Source organism: Pleurodeles waltl, chromosome 6, assembly GCF_031143425.1.
Source record: "Pleurodeles waltl isolate 20211129_DDA chromosome 6, aPleWal1.hap1.20221129, whole genome shotgun sequence".
Taxonomy (NCBI): domain Eukaryota; kingdom Metazoa; phylum Chordata; class Amphibia; order Caudata; family Salamandridae; genus Pleurodeles; species Pleurodeles waltl.
The window spans coordinates 184,311,526-184,330,891 of record NC_090445.1 but is presented as its reverse complement, the minus strand read 5'-3'; the positions used below and the strand labels follow the sequence as shown (position 1 = coordinate 184,330,891).

Below are 19,366 nucleotides of genomic sequence, written 5' to 3'. Positions count from 1 at the left end.
CTCACTTTGTGGTCATCCATTCCCACTGTGTGTTGGTATGGGTCTTTATACATATTTTTATCGTACCATCATTTTCATGTGGTTTTGTTTTGATGAAATTTCAGCCCTGAGGAAGTCACTGGGGTATTTCCCCAAGACGAAACACGTGTTGGCTGTTTTGCTTTATCAGAAGAACTTTATAAACATTGAGCTAAAGGCTGTTTTGCTTTATTGGAAGAACCTTCTAAACATTGAGCCGAAGGAACACTGCCACTTTACGGATTATGATCTGTACAGTACTGTTGGAATAAATCACGAAGACAGAAGAACTACATGGAGGACTTAATATGTGTATTATTCTTTTTGGAATAGACTCTCAGAAATGTTTTATATTATGTGAGGTAAATGTAACTATCATTTTCCCTGACAGGTTACAAAAAGATTGAGCTTACTGGATTTTCATATTAATTATTGCTTGTGTGCAACACTTCAGTGAGTGCATCATATGCTAATGCTTTACAGATGGCAGCTAAAGGACTATTGCCAAGAAAAGCCATAGTAGCACTTCTCTTCCTAGTGGACTGTGCCCTAGGGGTAACAGGTAATGGTCTTTTTGCTTTAGCATAGCAAGTCTGAATACATTTAACTATCCCCCTAGCTATGTTAGATTTGGATATTAGCAAAAAGAACGTATGATGGACGGAATGCTGAACTATGCAAACAATCACCCACAGTCACAAAGATCTGGATTTAATCCATCGTTTTTTCAGCCCACCATGCCACCCTCAGTTTGGACGGAGCCATAAGCAAATCAGTCTTGACCCTGTTCCCCAAGGAAATCATAAGAGGTAATGGGGTTAAGATCATAACTATGCAAAGGGTCTGGGTCGTGTTGTGGCCCACCTACATCTCCCCCAGCAAATAAATGGGAACCCTGAGGAGTATAATCGCCCGGTGTAGGTGAGGCAGGAGAACAAGGAGGTAAGGGAGGTGTTTGAGAAGGAGGTGAAGAAGGAGGTGGAGGAAGAGGTGGAAGAGCAGGCCTACGAGGTGGACTGGTGGCCTTGCCCATTTTCTTCTGAGGTGGAGGAGTGTCCAAAGCTTCCTGGAAGGAAAGCTTCATCTTCCAAAGTACAGGAGATGAAGCAATAATGTGTCCTGTACCCTCCTGAGTTTGGAGGTCCATAGTCTCCAAAATAGGCTGCACAGGAGAAGGGGTAGCAGAAGACTGACTTGTGCCTCTGTGGCCCGATGATCTCAGCTGTGTGTGTTTCAGCACCGAAGATTTTGGTCAGTGCGATTTGGTATGCACTGAAGTGGAGGCTGTAAGAGTTCAGCTATGAGCCAAGGCTCAGAATGAGATGGAGACAATCTCTCGGTCAAATGAAAGCGGTCGACGGCGAGGACGGTGGCTTGGTCTTGGTAGCGGTTGTTGGTGCTGAGCCAGAAGGCAGGACAGCCGAAGTAGCCTTTCGGTTCCGACCATGGCGTGGAGGCAGTGGCAGACCGGCGATCCTGAGAAGGAAGAGTCTTGGGGTGGGCCGAAAGGGCCAAGGTACTCACAGGTTGTGCTGAGGTGATCGCATGGCTCTCGATATCCGACTTGTCATAGGAGTCAGAAGAGTCCTGGATGGATAGGGCTGTCCCCTCCTCCTGCGCGGTCTTCTTCTGATCATGTTCCTCCCCAAAGATGTCCTGGGTGTCGTACAGAGTCTTGTGCACCATTTCCAAAAAACTTGATCTTCGATCCTGATGCGTCTTCTTCGATTGGAATGATTTGCAGGCATCACTGGTAGCCTCTTGATGATTAGGGGAGAGGCAGAGATTACACACCAGATGTTGGTTAGTGTGGGGAAATTTTGCGCAGTACAGAGAGCAAAAGCAGAAAGGAGTCCGTTCCATCAGGATGGCATGTCCATCAGAGCCTCGTGGAACTAAGCCTGAGATGGGTGCAGATGCACTGATGGGTGCGCAGTCGGTGCCCGGACCAACGTTTCAAAGCGAGTGCTAAGAAGCTTGCCCGAAAAGCAAAACCGTCAAAAGAGGGTAAGCCACAGCAAAGATTTCGAACTGGAGTGAGTCGAAAGACGGAGTGAAGACACACATATCTGAACCAGACGGTAGAGAAAAAACAATCTAACAAAGGAGTCAATGCCCATGCGCAATATCACCAAGAGGAGGAGTTACTCGATCAAGTGACACAGAACACGTCTTCAAAGAAAAACAGCTTGCACCAATCCAGACCCAACACTTAATGGCAGGAGTAAGCAGAGCAAGTGTATCTTCAGCCACTGATGCAACTGAAAGCTGAGCTACAAAAAAAGGGAATGATGCCTACAAGATGTTGCGTTTTAGTTTTTAATGCTCGTTGTTGGTACCCAGATTTAAATAAGAAGCAGAGTATCTAACACTTTCCTCACTTTCACAAAGCTGAATAATCAAAATAATACATGGGAATGGTGTCTAGATATTTTGGAATGTGGGCTAACTGTTGGAAAAAGGAAACAGCAAAGAAAAGAAGTTAAAAAATTATGACTATGTTTATAATGTGTTTCATGCTATCAGAATGTGATCTAGACACTCACCCAAAAAACTTTATTAGATGTTGAGGATTCTATTTGATGAACATATGTAACTATTAGCTCGCAAAATTAGGCTGCTCTGGAATTAAGCTGTTTCTGTAATACAAAATTGTGAAATTGAAAATCTAATTGAAACAAATACCACCAGACATGGTGTTTTTATTTAACTTTCTTCTTAACTGATAGGGTTGCGCTTAAGTTGCAGTTTCTTCCACAAAGCTGTTCAGCTCTGTAGAACATTATAAAGATCTGAATCATGCATAGTAATTCAAAAACTGCAAACTACTCCAAAGCGGTTAATGGTTCTTCGTTAGAGAGGGATCAAGGCCCATCCAGGCTGTACTTGAAGTGGTCTAGTCAGGCAAAAGTGGGACATCATTTGACTTTTCAGGACTGGCAAAATGGTAATTTGTTTAAAACTACAAAAAAGTTACCAAGCATAAAAGGAGTGATAAATAACAATGGTTGGTGATGGCCTTAATTGGTGTTCCTAAGGCAGACTTATGCTAGAAAGGAGCTCTACCAGGAAATCCCAATCCAGAAGACAAAAAAAAACAACTGGCAATGGGAAGATGTTAGCCATTAGAAGAGTAAGAGTACTATATTAAAAAGCCACAGATGTGTACAATCCCCAAAAGGGAATCATTCCCTGGTGAGGTAACTTGCTGCATACAAAAGCAACTGTTGAGTACCTTTTTCAGCAGTCCAAAGAGAACATCAGTGTGGATTGTCCTCTCATGGGCCTCGTCTAGCATGATGATGGCATACTGGGTCAAGTCAGGGTCGATGAGGCACTCCCTCAGTAACATGCCGTCTGTCATGTACTTTATGACAGTCTCGGGGCTTGTGCAGTCTTCAAATCGAATGGTGTAACCAACCTAGGGACAGAAAAAAACAGTAAAGGATCAAGTAAATGCGAAAAACAGTCTTCATTAGTCAAGACTGGTCACCCCTCGAAGGTACCTGAAGCCATCTCCTTCAGCAAGCAGTGAGGCATGAGAATGACTGCATTTAATACACCAGCTGCATATAAGCATTTAGGCCCTAATTTTGACATCGGCGGTAAAAAACGCCTACCACCGCAGCGACAGCCGCAACAAGACCGTTGCCACAGCTACCAGCTGTCTGCCATATTATGACCACAGCTGGATTCCTGCCACAAGAATGGTGGAAATCCAGTTGTGGCCATGCCAGCGGATGGCGGTAAAGTGGCAGCGCCACGCCAGTATTATGACCCATAATACAGCCTGGCGGTGTTCTGCTGGCGGGAGCTGCTGGTGGTAGCAGTGCCCCGTCCTGTTCCCTGCCGGAGGACCCCCTGGATCCAGGTAAGTCGGGTCTCCGACAGGGGAGGGGGAGTCGTGTGTATGTGTGGGTGTGTGTGAATGTTTGTGTGTGCATGGATGCGAGTTTGTGTTGTGTGTTGAAGGCATGTGTGCATGTATGGAGGTGTGAGTGAGTATTTTGTGTTATGTCAACGCGTGTATGTTTGAAAGTGTGTTTGGATGTGTGTGTGAACGGATGTATACATGCGTGTAAGCTTGTGGGAATGGGTGTGTGTGAAGGGGGAGCACATGTGGGGGGGATAAGGGGAGGGGAGTCTGGAACAGTAGGGGGTGTGCTTTGTAACTGGAATGTAAAGGGGAGGGGGGGGGGGGAAGACCCCTATCAGTGACAGGGAAGGAGTTCCCGGTCACTGATATGGCCTACCGCCATGGTTTTTGTGGTGTTACCAACGCCACGAAAACCATGGCGGTAGGAAGGGTCATAATACTGCAGGCGGAACAATGGCGGCGGCCGTCTGGAGATGGATATCTCCAGCCCGGCAGCTGTTAACGCCATGGCGGTCAGAGTGGTACATTGGCGGGTTGGCTTCTGCCAACCCGCCAATGTCATAATATGGCAGTAAGTACCGCCAGCCGGTTGGCGGTACTTACCGCCACATTAACGCCGACCACCGGGGTCGTAATGACCCCCAAAGTGTATTATAATATAATTATACTTACACGTATGAAATGGATCAAATAGTAAATATTATTCAATGATCTGAAATTGTTTTAATGAAAAGGAAACCTGTTCCTGCATGGGAAAAAATTATTTTGTGTCACTGCTGCCGGGAAGCTTATTTATAAATATTGTGCTGTATGGTAAAAGACAATTTTACACTTTTTCCTATGCAATAAAAAAACAATATACTTTGCCCATGATCACACAAATTTGGTTTAGTAGTGAAGTTGAGCTTAGAGCCCTGGTCCCCAAGTTTCAAGGGATGTAACAAAGATCAAAGCAGAGGCAAAGGAACTGAATGGTCCTTCTGATATTGTCACCCTGAAAATGTACCTCTTGTCCTAAGCAACAACCATACTCTTCAGATACTCTCTTAGCGACGGACATTGCAGCGACTCGTCTTGGCTGGGTGCAGCCTATTTTCCCTCTAGTCGTGTAACCCGCTTCAGCCAGGTACTGCGTGATTTGGGTAGTTTTGCCAGATCCTGTTTCACCAATGACAATGAGTATCTGGTTGTCATGAACAGCCTAAAAAAGCAAAAGCAAGAAATCAGGCAATGGAAATAGGATCACTTGGTACATATAATATTTTTAAGGACCCGTTTGCAATATAGCACTGAGGTTTCAGTGGACGGTATGAGGATAAACACATAGTCATTGGGGTGCAGATAACATGGATATCTGGTGTTGTCTATTTAGGTGCATATCTGCTTAGGCCCCAACAGTTAGAAGTGAAGAATTCCTAATACCAGGTAAATACAGTAACCACAGGCTGGGGAATTTACCAGATGGAGGAAATACCTCCCATTTTGAGCTTTCTAGGCAGGATTGAGGCATAACATACAGAATCAGGATTTACTTCACCAAACTGCATATCTCACTTTTTTTTCCAGAAAATTTCCCTCAGATGAACTGTCAATATCAATCACGGAAAAATTGCAGTGTAGTGTCCTTACTGACCCTGAGAAAACTCCTGTTTTGTATAGGTATAGGAAAATTCCTCAGTACTTGTGACTATTTAGATAAATGGTGGGCAGAATTAAACCATCTGTAGCCTATGTCTAGGTACTGTGGTCTACAAGTGTTGGACGGATTCATCAACATTTCCAATTTACATTATGCATGTGTATGCCTGGTATTCATGCACAGTGCTCACAAGTGCTCATTTACCTAACCAGAGTGTTCGCTGTACATACACAACTATGCTGAGGCTTGTCTAATTATGCCTATGCAGATTTGTAGTTTCACAGTGTATATCCATGCATCATTTATGACCTAAATTACACATGACATAATACAAAAGCATGTAGGTTATGCACACAAATTCTCATTTGCACTTAGTTTTGGTATCTGAGGAATTTCTAAGTTTTCTTTCGATTTATTTTTTGGCCAATAACATTATTTTCTGTGAATTTTCCTTTTGCTAAACAAGTGTGAGATGTGTCACTATCGACCTCAAGAATTTTGGTACAGGGGCACCATCAAGGACCAAGCAATAGCAAGCTAATCAGTACAATGGCTACACTTAAGAAGTTCAAGGAAGGCCGGCCACAAAGGAGTCAATTAAACTGCAAGTGTCATAACAGGCCTCGAAAAACGTACTCGACCACTCACTATGGCGAGTCATTTTTTTTATTAGGTCGAGCTATTTTTAGGATCTCTTCACCCCTTCTGGTGAGTTGACAATGAACGGGTCTTCTGTTCAGTCAGAAAGTAAAGGAGCAATAAAGACCCCCTTAAATCTTATGTTGTCACATTTGCTATGTGTTGAGAGACAGAGGTCAAGAGTCAGTTTGTGTTGCAATTAATTTCCCTTCTCACTGCATAGTTCCAGGATTTTGTAAGGTGAACTTCTCTGATCTGTTGTAAAAAGTTATTTAAATGTTGTTTGTGGGGAGAAACCTGACACCATACAGTTTTTTATTTCACAGTAAGTTAACTGTACAAACATAGTCCATTTTTTGTACTTGTGTGATGAAAACATTAATAATTTAAAAGGACGAAAACAAATCAGAACTCTTTAATTAGTGACATGCAAAACATAAATATGTTTTCTGTAACCCATTTTTCACAGATTATTGCTAATACTCTTTATAGTTTTATCAGTAAAGGTGCAAGTTAGTTGGAAGGTTTTTGGACATTTCTTGGAAATATACTGTCTGTAAATGACAGAATGCTACCACATCATGCTTTAGTAGTATATTTGTTAAAAGTGAGTGTTTAAACAAACACTCCTGCCTTGATGGCAATGCTATTAGTAAACTAAGAGGCAAGTCATGGATCATTTGTCCCCTATATGTGGGCTAGATTCTTATTGTACATGGAGCAAACATTTTGTCTATTCAATCAAACCAAGGAGTAAATTTTTTTTTTGCAGCAAAAATGATGAGCTCACATATTTCAAAGTGCATTAGTACTTGAGAATGAAGAAAAAGGTGACTCTGTAAACTAATTGCCTAGGATCACACAATTTTAGACCTGTTTACAGTTCAAGTACATTACAGTTAGGCTGAGTTTATTATTCAAGTTACTCGACCTGCAGCTCTAGTAACAATCTGATAATTTTCCAAGGCCTGCATAACCACCATGAAAATATGAGTGAAAAAGGGGCCGTAAATACTTCAGGCTGTGGCCGAACACAGTAAAAGAGGAACTGCAATTCATAAGGGTAGCAGAACCAGGGACAAATAAAAAAGGAGTCAAGGAGAATAAAAATATATGCTGGTATGCTGTAAAGCAGACCAGGAAGTCAAAGGTATTGTTTTGAAAACACAAGGACACAAATGTTTCATGTTTACCACTGCATTCAGTATACCTTCTGAGGTCAGAAGACCAAGTGAGAATCTCTACAAATTGACATTTGGTTCATTACATATGCAAGAGATCCTATTCCTTATAAAACCTGATGCAACTGACAGTCTGACTACAGTTTCCTTAATTGCTTTGATTTACTCCATCTGCATTTTCAGGATGTGGCTATGATATCTACTTTAGCATGGTCAAGCAACCCCTAGGGGGAAGCGTTGCCCATAGACAGTTTCATGTCTCTAAAATGTGTGCAATCTAAATGACATGATCACTTTCTTTTCTCACCTGAATCAGCTGCTCCTTTAACCTGTAGATGGGCAGACTCTCTCGCTGCTCCAAGATGGACATCTGTGTCTTCTTTCCATAGGATGCCTTGTTGCCACCAAAAGCGTGTTTCTTCCATTCTGGAATATCATTGGGCATCATCCCAATCCCCCTCATATTCGCTGCGATCTGCCTCCCATCCACTGAAAACACAATATGGCACCTCACAATTCTCAACATTTAAAGGAAAATTGACTGGTAAAGTAGTTAATTACTTAATGATATTTATAGATTCACTAGTGCATATCATGTTATCCAGCAGTTAAATTGGAAAAAGACAGTTCTTTTCAAAGGTTTTGACACTGTGGCATAAGTACAACAATTGTTAAGACTCCCCACCCACACAAACTACTACTTTTCCATATCCAACACTTGGGCATCACCTTTGTATTGTGTTTATGTACCTTCTATTAACCTGTTCTGTGCCTTGGACGAGATGATCTCGTCCAAGGCTACAGTTCCCCTGTGCCTTGGACAAGATCATCTCGTCCATGGCACAGGGGAACTTGGGGGCGCGCTAGCGCGCCCCCCGTGCACCGCCCTCGCCCCCCCCCCCCCAAGTCGGGGATGGAAGGGGAAGACCTTCCCCTTCCACCCCGACCCCCCCCCCCCTGTGACGTCAGCGCATGAGCGCGCGCTGATTTGTCACAGGGGCCTCCCTAGTCGCGCTGGAAGCTCTGCTTCCAGCGCGATTGAAAGAGAAATGCAAAAGCATTTCTCTTTCAATCACTGGGGAGGCCCGGAGGGGCTTCAAAGGGTAGGAAAAGTATTTCCTTCCCTTTGAAGTCTCTCCGAGGGTTTCAAAAGCCGGATTGCTTGCAATCTGGCTTTTGAAACCCCACTAGACACCAGGGATTTTTTTTTTTTTTACTGTTATTGACAAAAGGGAGCGACCCCTTGGGCAAGGGTCGCTCCCAGGGGGGGGGGCATATTTTCGGGAAGGCCTTTTCTGCCCCCAGTTGGGGGCAGAAACCTCTAGGCACCAGGGACCATTTTTTTTTTTTTTTTTATGTTTCATTTTATTTTTTTTGGTGGGGAGCGACCCCTTAGGCAATTATATATATTATATTTTGCCCATTTCTGCCCCCCTTGGGGGCAGATTGGCCTATTTTGATGAGGCCAATCTGCCCCCAAGGGGGGTAGAAACCACTAGACACCAGGGAGTTTTTTATTTGCGTGAATTTCACGCAAAGGGAGCGACCCCTTAGGCAAGGGTCGCTCCCTGGGGGGGGAGGGCAATTTATTTTAGGCCATTTCTGCCCCCCCTGGGGGCAGAAACCTCTAGGCGCCAGGGCAAAAAAAATTTTTTTTTATTTTTTTGTTGTTGTTTCTTTTTTTTTTTAGAGATGGGGAGCGACCCATCAGGCAAGGGTCGCTCCCCTGGGGGGCAAATTGTATTTAGACCATTTCTGCCCCCCTGGGGGCAGATTGGCCGATTTTAGGTCAATCTGCCCCCAAGGGGGCAGAAACCACTAGGCACGGGGAATTTGTTTTTTGGCGCCAATGTCACGCAGGGGGAGCGACCCCGTAGGCAAGGGTCGCTCCGGGGGGGGGGGTGGGGGGGGGCGGGCAAATTTATTTTAGGCCATTTCTGCCCCCCCGGGGGGCAGATCGGCCTATTATATATTATTATTTTTGTTTGTTTGTTTTTTTAGAGATGGGAAGCGACCCATCAGGCAAGGGTCGCTCCCCTTGGGGGGCAAATTGTATTTAGGCCATTTCTGCCCCCCTGGGGGCAGATTGGCCGATTTTAGGTCAATCTGCCCCCAAGGGGGCAGAAACCACTAGGCACCTGGGATTTGTTTTTTGGCGCCAATGTCACGCAGGGGGAGCGACCCCGTAGGCAAGGGTCGCTCCCGGGGGGGGCAAATTGTATTTAGACCATTTCTGCCCCCCTGGGGGCAGACTGGACGATTTTAGGCCATTTCTGCCCCCCCCAAAATTTGGATGTGTCCACGTTGCGCTTTGGGGCGTTTCCTGTCGCGGGCGCTAGGCCTACCCACACAAGTGAGGTATCATTTTTATCGGGAGACTTGGGGGAACGCTGGGTGGAAGGAAATTTGTGGCTCCTCTCAGATTCCCGAACTGTCTGGCACAGAAATGTGAGGAACATGTGTTTTTTTAGCCAAATTTTGAGGTTTGCAAAGGATTCTGGGTAACAGAACCTGGTCCGAGCCCCGCAAGTCACTCCTCCTTGGATTCCCCTAGGTCTCTAGTTTTCAGAAATGCACAGGTTTGGTAGGTTTCCCTAGGTGCCGGCTGAGCTAGAGGCCAAAATCTACAGGTAGGCACTTCGCCAAAAACACCTCTGTTTTCTTCCAAAAATTTGGATGTGTCCACGTTGCGCTTTGGGGCGTTTCCTCTCGCGGGCGCTAGGCCTACCCACACAAGTGAGGTATCATTTTTATCGGGAGACTTGGGGGAACGCTGGGTGGAAGGAAATTTGTGGCTCCTCTCAGATTCCAGAACTTTCTGGCACAGAAATGTGAGGAACATGTGTTTTTTCAGCCAAATTTTGAGGTTTGCAAAGGATTCTGGGTAACAGAACCTGGTCCGAGCCCCGCAAGTCACCCCTCCTTGGATTCCCCTAGGTCTCTAGTTTTCAGAAATGCACAGGTGTGGTAGGTTTCCCTAGGTACCGGCTGAGCTAGAGGCCAAAATGTACAGTTAGGTACTTCGCAAAAAACACCTCTGTTTTCTTCCAAAAATTTGGATGTGTCCACGTTGGGCTTTGGGGCGTTTCCTGTCGCGGGCGCTAGGCCTACCCACACAAGTGAGGTATCATTTTTATCGGGAGACTTGGGGGAACGCTGGGTGGAAGGAAATTTGTGGCTCCTCTCAGATTCCCGAACTTTCTGCCACAGAAATGTGAGGAACATGTGTTTTTTTAGCCAAATTTTGAGGTTTGCAAAGGATTCTGGGTAACAGAACCTGGTCCGAGCCCCGCAAGTCACCCCTCCTTGGATTCCCCTAGGTCTCTAGTTTTCAGAAATGCACAGGTTTGGTAGGTTTCCCTAGGTGCCGGCTGAGCTAGAGGCCAAAATCTACAGGTAGGCACTTCGCAAAAAACACCTCTGTTTTCTTCCAAAAATTTGGATGTGTCCACGTTGCGCTTTGGGGCGTTTCCTCTCGCGGACGCTAGGCCTACCCACACAAGTGAGGTATCATTTTTATCGGGAGACTTGGGGGAAACGCTGGGTGGAAGGAAATTTGTGGCTCCTCTCAGATTCCAGAACTTTCTGGCACAGAAATGTGAGGAACATGTGTTTTTTTAGCCAAATTGTGAGGTTTGCAAAGGATTCTGGGTAACAGAACCTGGTCCGAGCCCCGCAAGTCACCTCTCCTTGGATTCCCCTAGGTCTCTAGTTTTCAGAAATGCACAGGTTTGGTAGGTTTCCCTAGGTGCCGGCTGAGCTAGAGGCCAAAATCTACAGGTAGGCACTTCGCAAAAAACACCTCTGTTTTCTTCCAAAAATTTGGATGTGTCCACGTTGCGCTTTGGGGCGTTTCCTGTCGCGGGCGCTAGGCCTACCCACACAAGTGAGGTATCATTTTTATCGGGAGACTTGGGGGAAGATAGATTAGCAAAACAAGTGTTATTGCCCCTTGTCTTTCTCTACATTTTTTCCTTCCAAATATAGGAGAGTGTGTAAAAAAGACATCTATTTGAGAAATGCCCTCTAATTCACATGCTAGTATGGTCACCCCGGAATTCAGAGATGTGCAAATAACCACTGCTCCTCAACACCTTATCTTGTGCCCTTTTTGGAAATACAAAGGTTTTCTTGATAGCAATTTTTTACTCTTTATATTTCAGCAAATGAATTGCTGTATACCCGGTATAGAATGAAAACGCACTGCAGGGTGCAGCTCATTTATTGGCTCTGGGTTCCTCGGGTTCTTGATGAACCCACAAGCCCTATATATCCCCGCAACCAGAGGAGTCCAGCAGACGTAACGGTATATTGCTTTCGATAATCTGACATTGCAGGGAAAGTTACAGAGTAAAACGTAGAGAAAAATTGATGTTTTTTTCACCTCAATTTCAATATCTTTCTTTTTCAGTTCTTATTTTCTGTAGGAAACCCTTGTAGGATCTACACAAATGACCCCTTGCTGAATTCAGAATTTTGTCTACTTTTCAGAAATGTTTAGGTTTCTGGGATCCAGCATTGGTTTCATGCCCATTTCTGTCACTGACTGGAAGGAGGCTGAAAGCACAAAAAATTGCAAAAATGGGGTATGTCCCAGTAAAATGCCAAAATTGTGTTGAAAAATTGGGTTTTCTGATTCAAGTATACCTGTTCCTGAAAGCTGGGAAGCTGCTGAGTTTAGCACCGCAAACCCTTTGTTGATGCCATTTTCAGGGGTAAAACGACAAGCCTTCTTCTGCAGCCACTTTTTCCAATTTTTATTTTTTTTTTTAAACGAAATTTCCCCTGTATTTTGGCCAATTTCTTGGCCTCCTTCAGGGGAACCCACAAAGTCTGGGTACCTCTAAAATCCCTATGATGTTGGAAAAAAAGGACGCAAATTTGGCTTGGTTAGCTTATGTGGACAAAAAGTTATGAGGGCCTAAGCGCGAACTGCCCCAAATAGGCAAAAAAAGGCCTGGCACAGGAGGGGGAAAAAGGCCTGGCAGCGAAGGGGTTAAGCGCCTACCATAAACACTTAATTGAGACATGCAGGTGTGGTCTGTATAACTGCATGGAGAGACAGGAGTGCCAAATACAAATCTAGAACTATTCAAGGTAATTATTGTCAGCAAACATTTGGAGCATGATAATTTTATAGATCACCATATCAAGGTAGTAAGTATGTATTGAACATTAAACCAATGTTAAAAACATTTTGAGCAATGCACACAGTACCTGTGAATCCATTTTTGTGTTTGTACAAATGCAGTATCTTGTGAATGTGTGTGCAGAACTCCAAGGAAACAGCAGTAGTTCCCATAGTTGCATATAGTATTATGTAAAAACTCCTTTTCTACACCTGCATAACAGAATTGTGTTTGTTCACTTGGTAACAGCCTTATTAGACATACTGAAGGATGAAAATATCTGTATTGCATTCAAGACTCAAGTTGTGTTTGGATAATACACATCAAAACCCTACTGAATACAACATTTTCTCTTGACTGGATTGCGGATATTTAAAAACAAGAGAAAAATAATGGGCTAATTAACATTAAAATACAAGTGTACTTGAGGTATAAGGACCAAGTGTGTCCACAAAGTTCTCTCTGAAACTATGTGTATGGATTTGCAGCTAAAGCTTGCACTGAAAACTAATACTATATGGAACGGTCCATACTGCGTAAGCATTCAACCTGTAGGACAAGGTGCACTTCAAAGCAAAGATGTAAAGGAGTAAAGGTCTAATTTAAGCATAAAATAGCTTTTATGCTCCGGTGTCGATGTACTGATATGGCAAGTTTAACAGCAGCATTTCAATGGACATCGCATAAATGCACAACGGTAATACAGAATCCCTCTCTGTGCATCTAAGAAACATTATCAAAGCCCTTTGGGTCCTGTATCATACACCATGCCTATGTATTTTCACATATTTCAAATGAAAATACAAAGCACATGGATAATTCCCTTTGCGATATTATCTCAGTCCACATCTACCATACATCTCAGCAAAACCAATGCTACTGCGTGAACTGGCCTAATACTGTAGTACAGACTGGTGTACAGACAGTGGCTAAAAGCGTAAGAAACAGCTAGTGATTACTTAGATGAAGCAGTACAAATCAATTGGTCCAGCTACATCCTATGTGACTATATCAAAAGATTTGCCTCCATTAAAAAATCTCTCAAATGGTGTTCAGTGCCTCAATGAAGATGACAGTGTGTGTCTGATGCAAAATATTACTCACATTTTTGAATAATTAAAAAATAATGATTAATATTATTCATAAATAATTATCCTGTAACTCAAAAATCACAATTAGGTAGGAGAGTTTTAAACAAACATTAAAATTTTTAAGAGAAAAAATAGGTTTTCTTTTTTATCTAAGTTAAACTGAGTTAACAGGGTTAGCTTTATCACTTGGCTAGTAATGAACCACATTATGGCATGCTAACACAGGGCTCGAAAAAATTCACTTGACCACTTGCATTGGTGAGTCTTAATTTATCTGGTCGGGCTATTTTTAAAACTTACTCGTCCCTTCTGGCGAGTTGACACTGAACAGGTGTTCTGTTCAGTTGAAAAGTGGAGGGGCAATAAAAGATGCCTTTAAATCTTGTTCTTATGTCACATTTGCTCTGTGTTCACGGTTCACAGACAGGTCAAAAATTCAGTTTTTATTACAATTATTTTTCCTTCTGACTGCAAAGTTCTAGGACTTTGTAAGGTAAACTGTGTGACCTGCTGCTTAGAATGTAAAATAAAAGGATATAGGGTGTCAGGTTTTTCCTAACACACAACATTTAAATGAATTTGTCAACTGTGCAAACATTTCAAAATATATTTCAGTAGTTGTGAAAGCCCTTTGTTATATTTGTGTGATGAAAAAACATTTTAATAAGATGAAAACAAATCAGAACACTTTACATGTTGATGTGCAAAGGATATGTTTTCTGAAACCCAATTTTCACAGATTGTTAATACACTATATAGTTTTATCAGTAAAACTGCAGGTTAGTGGGGAGGGTTTTAGACATTTCTTGGAAAGTTACTGTGTGTAGATGGCAATATGTTACCACATTATGGTTTAGTAATATATTTATTAAAATGGAGTGTTTAAACAACCTGAGAAACACTCCTGCCCTAGCAACTGTTGGTAGTAAACTAAAAGAAGTCCTATGTTATGTGGGCTAGACCTCATGCATTACAAGATTCTTGTGATGCATGCAGCAAACTTTAGTCTACTTAAAACAAAAAAGGTTTTTTGGTACTGCAGAAATGCTGAGCTCACATATTTGAAGATGCAATCACATGTGAGAATTAAGAAAAAGGCAACTGTAAACTATTTGCCTATTTGAGACCCATTTACCGATCAAGTACATTACAGTTAGGTCGAGTAGATTACTTAAGTTACTCGACCTGTAGGTCTAGTAACATTTTAATGATTTTTGGAGCCCTGCAACAGTGAAAATTGATTTCTGAATAAAACAAAAGGACTGGTCTACCAAGTTTATGTAACCATCAGTTTGCTACAGATATTTTAACTTCCTGTACAGATGTGAAACAAACAGAACCAGGATTATCTTTGTGTTATGGTGGGATGGCTTGACTATTAAGGGAAGGTTGTATGGCTGGGACACAGCGTTATTATGAAAGTAGGACTGTGGGGCTTAAGGATTGAGTCTCTGATCATCCCAATTCATTGGAGACTGCAGGATCCAAGCTTGTGTTCCTTTTCACAGAAAAGCTGTAAATGCTCTTTCAGCCTCTGGCTTGAATCAGTATCTCTAAGGAAATAATCTTACTATTGGAGAAGACTATTTTATGATTGCCTCAACTCCTCAGCCCGGGACAAAGTATGAGTCTGTTGGGGAAAATGGTTAGCATGCTAAGGAAATTGAGTCGTACAAATCTTGGTGTTTTAGATGAGATGATCCTGCACCAGAAGGAGCTACCGATCAGTTAAAAGGCTATAGCAACCCAGCTGCTATGTTGAAAGGTTGACAAAACCTTTACAAGCTACGTGGTCTGCTGCCATCTTCTGATAGGTCCAATGTCCCAAGGACTTTGGTGTTTAGAATCTAAAGCCTTAACAGTGGATAGGCGAGCCTGGAGACTTTCAAGTTAACTGCAGTACCGCAAGTATCTTTTGGACTTAGTGGACTTTACTGTAGCAAAATCCCTTGATTCTTTTCATGCATAGAAATGTCTCTGAGATTGTTCCTGCAGAAACTAGAACTAACAAACATCAATACCAAAAAACAGTGCAGCAGCCAAACTAAACAAGTTTATTTAAGTCACACTGGCCTCTAAGTGAACATAGGAGATTAATGAATACCCCTAGAGCACTGCCACCCACTAACTGCATTCGACCATTTATGGTGCAGGAATGAATTTTATTTTATTTTTGCCAGATGAGTAAATGGTCAGTAAATGTTCACCTCCAGAAAGACTTTTAGTATGTCTTTTTAGGCATTTTTGTTTTATATTGGAACCCTTTGATGTCAAACAGTGTAAGGCGTATTTATCCCACTGGAACTATTTTCCTTGAGTTCAATGAATTTTAATCTTTTTACTTGTGAGGTTCATTTAAACTACTACTTTCTTTAACTGTACTGCTGGTATGTCTTTTTTTTTTTTTTTTCCTTTTTGTTTTAAATGACACCTTGTGCACTCCTTCTCAGGACTGCTTTACTGCCTGGGCTAATGTATCAAAAGGCAATTCATGGTAACCCGAAGAAAAATTTATTTACCACTGTGGGTCCTTCCCGTCAGATATTGTGCAAACTCCGTCATCTCACGTCAAGGGTATTACCCATCTTCTTCAAATTCTACATGTGTGATTCTAAAAACATCTGCAGGTCAACCAGAAATTACAGGGGCATTGCCTAACAATACATACCATCGGGAAGAGGGTCCACCCAGTGCTTATTAAGGCCCATCGGAATAGAATCCATTTCAGCCTCTCGTTGAGCTTGTTTAAGCTCCCGCCTTTCTTTAGCTAGAGCACTCTGCATCATAGCAGCTTGAGACAACGATCCATCTGGATTCTGATAAAATAATGGAATCATGTGAAATTCTACATAACTGGAAACAACATGCTATAATGATCATCACTAGTGATGTGTTGAAAAATGAAATACAATGCAATGGGCCCCGTCTAACAAGTCAGTTTATTCATATGGGACATAAAAAGTAAACCAGTAAAAACAGTCAGCACTATTCAATGTGTAAAATGAAATGTGTCCAAATGATAAGATGCAGTACATAAAAAGTTTTCTTTAACAAAAATAGTTTGTTTGTCAGCAACATTGGAAAAGGTTTTCAAAATTACCTCTGATTAAGAAGGCCAACACATTTTTCATCATTCAGGTTTCTTAGACAGAATAGACAAAGGAAAGTTGCTATCAGTTCTGTGGAGGGGTGGAACACATTCCTTTCTAGTTCAAAAATATCTAAATCAAAGAGAGACTGTACCAAAGAAATCAACCTTGCTTTCAGAAACCCGTTACGACCCAGTAGACTTCCATGACCAGCACAGTGAGGAATCAGAGATAACTTAGCCTCTATTTTGTCTCTCATCCCATTCCCCAAGTATGCTGCTAACATATTTCAATTGTGTATAGTTGGCTGTGGATACAGAGAAGTGTGGAAAAACAATTACTCCTGTTGTATCCAAATTCAAATTAGTGCATTGAGGCAACACTAAAATATACCATGCATTTCTAAAATTATTTCTTTTAGTCATTCAAGCTCACAGGCGGACATGATATTTACCCCAGTCTCCTACAGGCAGAGTTAAAAGCATTCTTCAGACATACTAAAGCTGAAAAAAAAAGACTCAGTGACAGGAGTCCATCCTTTCCTTTTTGCTCTCAGGCTCTATTCTGCATGCACAGAGGGAAAAAAATGTTTACTTTCTGACTGTTCACTTATCGTTCATTTTTATGAATAGACAATTGAAAAACAGTTGGTTTAAACCATACGTGCATGGCAACTTATTCTCACAATGTGTTAAGTTACTTGAGCACCTTTTCCAGCTGTTACAGCAAAGCAACTACAATAAATGTCTGAAAATTTGATTTTTGGAAAGTGGGGGGGTATGAAAATCTGGATAGCAAATTTGAAAGCGGTGAAATGGAAAGCTTACCTTCACTATTTTGATGGGACTCATGTCCATGCTCTGCTTGGTGTGTCCTCTAAGGAAAGGAGGCTCCTCTTCCACCAGTTCTATCTCTAGGTCCTCATCTGTAAAAAAACAAATACAAGCACATGATCAGGAGAATTATTCCTTTAACTTAAAGTTAGTAACGATCACTACGTGTGATAATTTGTTCACTGCAACTAACCCCTAGTCAGAAGTTAAATACTTTAGGTGGCAAATCAGTGATATTTCTACACATTACACAGCTTCCAAGAGTGTTCTGTTCATCTTCCTTGATTAGTCACCTCTGTGCACACTCTAAGAAATAGCGGCTTGTAGAACTGCCAGGTTGCTATAAGATGTATATATATATGTGTATTTGTGACAGCCTGCGTTTGTCTCAATTACATCTTTATAATACCAAAAGCATTTTCTATAGTGCTTTCCCACTAATCACATATTCCTAAAGAATCAATTAATATTTGTAGGTGAAGATTTTCACAGTATTACTGAACTATCACAATACCACACTAATTAATGTGTATAGTGCATTTCAAAATAAATGCAAACAATTCTGACAAAGGCAGGTCTTGAAATAAATTAACATGAGAAATAAACATCTCTCTTGGTACAAATTCAGGTAGTACTCTGTGTGTTAGTTACATAATTTAAAAAACATCCATCTGTAGTATCAAAAAAGATAGAGGACATTTCAATTTAAGATGTGTATAAGGATATGAATGTGAAATAACAATATGTCAACCACAGAACAATAAGACTTATGAATTTGGAATATGAGAGAAGTATATATATATATATATATATATATATATATATATATATATATATATATAAATTAGATACACACACACACACACATATATACACATACATACACCCACACACGTTTTACACCAAATAACTGAATAAAGTAAATTGATTTAACAACAGAGAAAGTTTTTGTTTATATTGATAACAGAGCTCCACACAACTAATTGCATCTCAGTAATTCGAATGCTCGAATGCCAGAAGGGTTACTAGCTAAATGGGTGACCAGCGCATGGCTGTTCTGTTATGTGTATTTGTAGAGAGCATGACTCACCGAAGAGTGTATCCTGGCATTGAAAGCAGGTACAGCCTGGGCAAAACTAGGGCCCTTGTCTAAAAGAAAAGCAAAGTCTTCAGTTTCTTGAGAAATACAGGAACTGAGGAGACAGCTCTAATGTTCCGGAGGCAGGCCATTCCAGGCTTTAGGAGCAAGGTAGGAGAAGGCACAACCGCCAGATCCAGCCTTCGTATGCTGAGTAAGGGTATTGGGTAGGGAGGGTCAGAGTAGGGGTCCAGCTGAGTAGAGGTGTCTCGTAGGTTTGTGGAAGCTTATGCAGTTGTTGATGTAAGTGGGGCCAATGCTGTGCAAGTCTTCATATGCAAGTGTGAAGAGTTTGAAGAGTGGTCGTGTGTGGACTGGGAACCAGAGGCGTTCTTTGAAGTGCGGGGTAATGTGGGTGCATGAGCTACACGGAGCGTGAGTATACCTGATGCGTTTTGTACGGTCTTGAGTTTTCTGGTCCGTTGGAAGTTGAATCTGGCATGGAGTGCATTGATGTAGTTCAGCTTCCCCACGGTGAACACTTGTATGATGGTCCTGGGAGTGTTGGTGGGAGCCATTTGACAATCAGCTGACTTTGGTTAGGAGGTGGAGAAATTGGTCCAGGTGATTGGCTTCTTGTCGGAGAGGGAAAGCCTGAGCTGGGATTCGGCGGTGTAGTATATGATGCTGACTCAATGGGCAAGGATGATGCCAGTGGGAGAGGCCATGTAGGCGTTGAAAAGGGTGGGGCTGCGCAATGATGCCTGTGGAACCCCAAAGATGAGGTGGGTG

The 19,366-nt window shown here is 42.2% G+C and overlaps 1 protein-coding gene across 1 annotated transcript in view; it reads right to left on the bottom strand.

Annotated features, from left to right (window-relative positions):
• The window catches only part of DHX8 (DEAH-box helicase 8), a 251,735-nt gene that overhangs the window by 147,709 nt on the left and 84,660 nt on the right, over positions 1 to 19,366 (bottom strand). Inside the window, exons 10-14 of the mRNA XM_069237773.1 lie at positions 17,491 to 17,588; positions 16,243 to 16,390; positions 7,662 to 7,843; positions 4,902 to 5,096; positions 3,254 to 3,439 (exon numbers count right to left, since the gene is read on the bottom strand). Coding sequence (XP_069093874.1) covers positions 3,254 to 3,439; positions 4,902 to 5,096; positions 7,662 to 7,843; positions 16,243 to 16,390; positions 17,491 to 17,588 — 809 coding nt within the window. The remainder of the gene's footprint in view (positions 1 to 3,253; positions 3,440 to 4,901; positions 5,097 to 7,661; positions 7,844 to 16,242; positions 16,391 to 17,490; positions 17,589 to 19,366) is intronic.